General features: G+C 54.7%; 1 protein-coding gene across 1 annotated transcript; it reads right to left on the reverse strand.

Annotated features, from left to right (window-relative positions):
- Positions 1 to 1,658: 1,658 nt before the first annotated feature.
- Positions 1,659 to 5,905, reverse strand: CXXC4 (CXXC finger protein 4). The gene has a single exon (XM_061477995.1). It carries the CDS (start codon positions 5,815 to 5,817, stop codon positions 4,618 to 4,620), a length of 1,200 nt encoding a protein of 399 aa, XP_061333979.1. The 5' UTR covers positions 5,818 to 5,905; the 3' UTR covers positions 1,659 to 4,617.
- Positions 5,906 to 6,305: the final 400 nt, after the last annotated feature.

Here is a 6,305-nt window from a genome sequence, read left to right on the forward strand (position 1 = left end):
TACATTCTTAACATCTTTCTCAACCCCATGTCTCCCACCAAATGTGATGAATTCCTGCCTTGCAAGATGTAATCCTAACACAGAAGGTCAAAAAGATTCAATGAGACTTCCAAGTGGGAGAAATCAGGCACCAGAGAGCAAAGATGCCTGCAGCTGCTATGGACACTGCTGGAGGTGGCAGCAGGGGACCTTGCACTGTCCCCAAGAACCTCCAGAGGTCACAAGGAAAATTCATCACTGAACGTATGTGTACCCCAGACACATGAAATCTGGATGAAGGTGACAAAAACCATTGCAAAACACTCAACTAAGGTCAAACCTCACTCTGCCTTTTGACTCCCCTGCTCCCTGTCAGCACCACAACTGCGTTGGAAGCCCCAACTGAGAGCACCGCAGTCACCTGGTGAGGGCTCTTGTGTGGTGCCAGCAGCCAGTTCCAGCACCAGACACGCTCCCTGCATGTTCAGGCCTTGGAACAGATAAACAAGAGCATCCTCGCAGGGCACAACAGGCACGCACATGGAGGATAGAGTTAAAAAAAAAAAAAAGCCCGCATTCAAGGCTGATGAGGGCTTTACAGTCGATAGCCAACATGAATGGAGCTCAGGACAGACTGCAGCTCTTGCTCCAGACTGTAAAGTCCCTGGGACAAGGACTGCTTTTTTGCTTGCTTGCATGGTGTTTTAACATGTGGAGGCTTGGCCAGATGGAGGGCGTCCTGGGCATGAGGCAGCGGCAGGAAGGAAACAAACACTGCCATACAGCAACACTGCAGGGAAGAACAGCCACGCAGGCTACAGGGTGGTCTTTCTTTCCACCTTCCAGCCAGCCACTTGGATCGCATTAGCTGCCTGCTCCTTATCAAGCTCTTCAGTTCCCCCTCATGTTACTCAATTCCATCATGCCGTCACTTAACTTATGCATGTAATTTAAAGTTGGATAGACAGCAGGGAAATTGCTTCCTCTGAGGCCCCTACTAATTGACCCCTATCCTCAGAGCTCAGCAGTCTTCCCTTAACAGCACTCACATGCGCTACCACAACACGAAGTGCAAGTTTGGAGGTTGCCAGCGCAGCCTCTCTCCCCCGTGGCAATGCCATATGGTGTTAAGATTTTCAGGATCAGCTGCCGTTCCTGCTGGAAACAATCATCACAACCCTGTCCCCAGCAAAGTCCATCTCAGACTCTCACTGGCTTGAAATGAGGTGAGGTGCCTCGGACTTGCATTTACTATTTCAGGTCACTACGCAAACGTTAATAGCGTGCATATCAATTAGTGGGGCTGTTACAAACAAAGCAAGTGGCACCAGCTATGGTGACAACCTGCCCAAACAGCAGAGAGTTCACGTTTGGGCTGAACCCGTCAGACCCTGCCAATGTGAGCCAGCCACTCCACCTGACTTTGCTGCCACACTAATGAAAATGAGGAGAGGGGCAACTGAGATTCATAGAGTGAATCAGGATGGTTTACTTCAGAGGGAGGGGGACATAAAGTAACATCAGGCTCCTAATCTTCATAACCTGCAGCAGAAGTTACAGCCATGTATACCAATCAGAAGAAAATAAGTAGTCTCTATGGGTAAATAAAGATTATGTCTCTTTAAACCGACTGTAAATCTGAATGAACACAGAATATACATACACAAGTAGGCAGCGTGCAACGTGACGTCAATCTTATTTTTTATAGATTTATTATTACTGTACATAAAATTTCCTAGTAATGATAACATTCTATGAAAAATACTAGAGCATAGGGACACTTTTAACGTGAAAATGGTACAAGAAAAATAGAGAAAAAAATAATTCAAGTGTTCAAAAAAAAAAAACCAGCTGGGAGGGAAGCATTCCATTAAAAATGCAAGGGTCAGGGACTGGAAAGCATTCATGTGAATCTTTCTTTGATTCCATGTATTAACCTTGAGAGTTATATCCTATGCCTTCATTGCACGAGTAGAAGAAGAGATTTAAAGGAAAAAGAGAGAAATGGTTTCCGTGGGACCAGTCAGCTTACTGTTTACTGGTATCATTCTCATTCTTTGTTTATTTCAGTTTTAAGCACAGTTACGCCCCCCTGCCTTGAATCATCTCCACAACTTGATGCCACTGTCGAGCCTGATTCACAAATCTCCCGAGTACATAGTGGAATGTGAGCCCTGGGACCGTGCCTGCAGGGGTGACCAGAGATTACCCCCATGGAGCGGCTGCCTTTCCAGGAGCAGAGGCCAAAGCAAGCTGCCCTCACTGCCAAGCCCTCAGACAGGCCCTGCCACTCTCCAACACCCTTCCAGCTGGTGGCCTCGAAGCCAGTGCACTGCAGCTGCACATGTGCTTCAGCCCTGCTGTCACTCTTCATTAGTTAATTTAAATAAAAGGAAGAAGGAGAAGATACAAGGAAAACTACCACATAAGAAAGTTACTCTGCCTCTCCTACTGACATCCATGTTTCTGCATAGAAATTAGCCACATCCCGTGACAGAACTTTGTGATGGGCCACAACCTGAACAGAAGCAATGCCTTACTGACACCTCCACAGCTGGAATGAGAAACCTGTTTTCTTCCACTCACAGTACAGCAGCAGAGGAGTTTTTGTGTTTATGTATCCATCAGAGCACAAAGAGGGGAGAGTGAGTGGGGGAGAAAGAGTGAAGAAAAGAAATGAAGACAGGTGGTTATGAGAGTACACAAGTGGCTAATTAAACCATGGGTTTTACTAGTCACAGTGGTTAAACAGTTTTAACAGGCGGCATTCTCATAACACACCTGAGCAGTTTTTAAGGCTGTCGAAAACCTCTGCCAGGAGCGAGGAAGTTCTGGAAATGTGCTCAGAGATGCACACAAACCCATAGGAAGATCTGATAACACACAAATTCGTTTCTTCCAGATATAGCTCACTCTCTGCACAAATCAATAAGCCATCAGAACCCATCATTTATCACAAGCGTTAAATCCCAGCAGCGCCCTGGTCTGCAAGCCCAATGAGGGACCTGGCGTACAAAGGCACCCCTGCTGTGGGGTGGTGTGGGAGGGATTCTCTACATCTCTGGCTGGGGGGAGTCTCTTTTGGGCTGTACTCATTATAACCCATTATTAACAGATCAGGGCGTAAAGTATCTTCCTTGCAAACTTGCTACAAAGTCCACAAAGGCATATCATTGAGAAAAACAAGGGCTGAAAACCCCGTCCTAGTTTCTAGCACCTGGGGAGTCCATCCTGGTTTCTGCATAGGTGACGGTGGGTCACCACACGCTCCCAAGAAAGAGCTAGGAGGATGGTTAGCTACAAATGGAACTTTCAGCAGGGACAGTTCACACTCTTGTGAGGAGGAATTCATTGGTTGGTTTGATGGGGCTGGTTAGGGTTGGGAAAGAGTTAATGGCATCAGCCAAATGTCAGTTAAACCCCACAATGCTGCTTTTGTCCCATGGCACTATTGCTTCAAACTCCGTTATTCTATTTATTTAATTGTGATCAAATTAACGGGCTCCTGGGGTTGCTTTTTCCCTGGAATCCTTTACCCCACCTCCTTCTTCTTGAAGAGAACTCCTACAAGCAGTGAGTAAGGGAATAGCAGCCCTGCTCACACACACACACACAGAGGGAAGTTGCAATTTCTCACTTAGTTGCTGATTTCTGTGACTACAAACCTCGATGTCACCCAGCATACATTGCTCCTTTGTACTAAATCCATTATCCCCGACACCTTCAGATGCATCTGTGTGTCTTATCAGCAACACTATAATTTTAATAATGACAAGGGATTAAGGATGATTACTAGTCTTTCCTCTCGCTTGTTTCCTTCGCCAAATGGTATCAGCCCATTGCTGTTTTGTGTATTTGGGTTCCCATTGTCTGTTGTACCCACTACATGAACTGGAATGTCTGTGAGACGGGAGCTGCCTGTCTCTTCTACATCCAGCAAACCTGAAACCTGGCCTTACAGCTTTGGGAAACATAATACGTTGTCAGTGCCGAGGACGCCTCGTCAAAATAACCGTTATGTGCAAATCAGTTTGGTCATCCCTGTGCTAAATTTCCATTGTGTTTTATACACCGTGAGCGGGTTATTTCGTGAAAGACACTGCCGAAGGGTTTAACGTGGGCACATTTCACAGACTACCAGGCTCTAGGGCCAGCTGTCTCTCTCGAACAAACTGCTACCAGCCAGCCTGGAGATGAACTCGCCATTGCTTTTCCCTGAACTTCCGACGGCGTTCAGCTAAAACTTTCCCTTTCCCACCTCCCTGTCCCCGCAGAGGGCCACGAATCGCCATTAAAAAAGGAGAACGAAGAAGAAAACGAGAAGAAAAGGAACCAGAGAGAACCAGCAGTCTTATGGGAACAGCACGGCAGGTACACCAGGCGAGCAGCATCTCGTCACGGCCACGGGCTGGCGGGGAGGGGCCGGCGCCCGGCGGCCGCCCCCCGGCTCCGCAGGGCCGGGTCGCCCTCGGGGGCGGCTCTCCGTCCCTCCTCGGCGGAGCCGGCTGCCGGGGGGGGCGCCGCGCTCGGCGGGGCGCCACGGGGGGCGGCGTTTCTCATCCCTGCGGGGCGGAGAAGGGGCGGGCGGGCGGCGGGGCAGCGCCGCGGGGGGCCGCCGCGCCCGCGGCGGGGGCACCCTCAGAGCCTGAAGGAGGCCTCGGAAAAGGGATGCTGCATCTTGAAGCTAGACAAGAAGCACTGGAGGGGCGGGGGCAGGGGGTTGAGGAGGGACGGCGGGAGGCTGGGGAAAAAGAAATCATCTCCTCTGACCTCTAGCGAAGTGCCCGGTTTTTTCTTAAGCTCTTCACATTTCCTAAATTTGCAGATCTGGTGTCCCGTTTTGCGGTTCCTGCAACTGCTGCAGACTCCACAGTTGATGAGCCGCTTGCAGGGCACGCACACCCCGCAGCGTTTCCGCTTCTTCTTGGCGGGGTTGCCCGCCCCGGCCCCGCTGCCGCCGCCGGCCCCCCCTCCGCCGCCGCCGCCGCCACCACCGCCGCCGCTGCCTCCGCCGCCCCCCGCGCCGGCGGCGGCGCCCAGGGCGGAGGCGGGCGAGGCCGAGGCGTGGCTCTGCGGGCAGTCCGCCAGGTTGGCGATCTGGAAGGCGCTGTCTGTGACGGCGGCCGAGGCCGCGGCGGGGGAGTGCAGGGCCGTCATGACGATGACCCCGGGGGGCAGGGAGAGGCCGCCCAGCGCCGGGATGGCCGAGAAGGTGCCGACGCGCTCGGGGAGGTTCATGATCTCGGCTTCGGCGGCGCCGCACTTGAGCTTGTTCATGCACTCGCCGGCCAGCGGCCGGCAATGCTCGGGGGAGAGGGTGGAGAGGAAGTTGCCGTTGGCCATGGGCAGGGTGGGCTGCTCGGCCGGCGGGCAGCCGGGCTTGCCCAGCCGCTGCGAGTCGCTCCGGTGGTGCATGCCGCCCCTGCCGGCGTGCAGCGAGGAGGCGGCGGCGGCGGCCGCGGAGGCGGAGGCGGCGGCGGCAGAGGAGGGCTTCCTCGCGCCGCCCGCCGCGCCGCCGCCGCCGCCGCCGCTGCCCCAGAGCATGGCGGTGGCGGCGGCGGCCGTGGCGGTGTCGCAGTTCCAGGGGGACATGCCGATGCGGGCGGCGGCGGCGGCGGCGGCGCTGGGGAAGATGGGGGTGGTGATGCGGGCGATCTTGGCCGCCTGCGGGAAGGCGCCGCCGTTGGTCTTGTAGAAGGTGGCGAAGGAGCGGTACCTCTCCATCTCCGAGTTGTAATCCACAAGGCTGTTGAGGGCCCCCTCGGGCAGGTGGCTGTCCTTGGGCAGCCCCGGCGCCTCGGGGTTGGGGCCACTCTCCACGCACACGTTGGTGTTCATGGTGGCCGGGGAGGGCGGCGGGGAGGAACGGGGCTGGAGGGTGGGGGGCCGAGGGGAGAGGGACGGGGCGAGGGGGGCTGGGGAGGCTGTCGCTTAATCCTCCTCCTCCTCCTGCTCCGGGCGCATTCCCGCCGTCGGTGCCTGGCCGGGCAGCCGCTCCTCCTGCATCCTCACGGGAGCTGCCGCAGCTGAAACACAGAAAGTCATTTCCGAGGGGGTGCGCGCGCGCGGGGGGCGATCACGGCCACCGCGGGAGAAGAGGGGGACACCGACACACTCGACGAGACACGAGGCGGGAGGGGGGGGGCCGCGAAGGGGACGGGGATGGGACAGGGGAACCGGGAGCTGCCCACCTACCATCTCCACCGGGGGGTGCGAAAAGGCAGTGAAAGGGAAGGAAAGGATAAATAAAAGGATTTACAGAAATAAAGAGGAAAAGGGGGGGGGGGTAGGGGGGAACCGCCAGCTGCTACCGTGTCCTTCTGCGC

The sequence above is a fragment of the Pezoporus flaviventris genome, unplaced genomic scaffold (genome assembly GCF_033815535.1).
Source record: "Pezoporus flaviventris isolate CSIRO_AGI_PZ_B2104156 unplaced genomic scaffold, CSIRO_AGI_Pfla_v1 ptg000002l, whole genome shotgun sequence".
NCBI classification, from domain to species: Eukaryota; Metazoa; Chordata; class Aves; order Psittaciformes; family Psittacidae; genus Pezoporus; species Pezoporus flaviventris.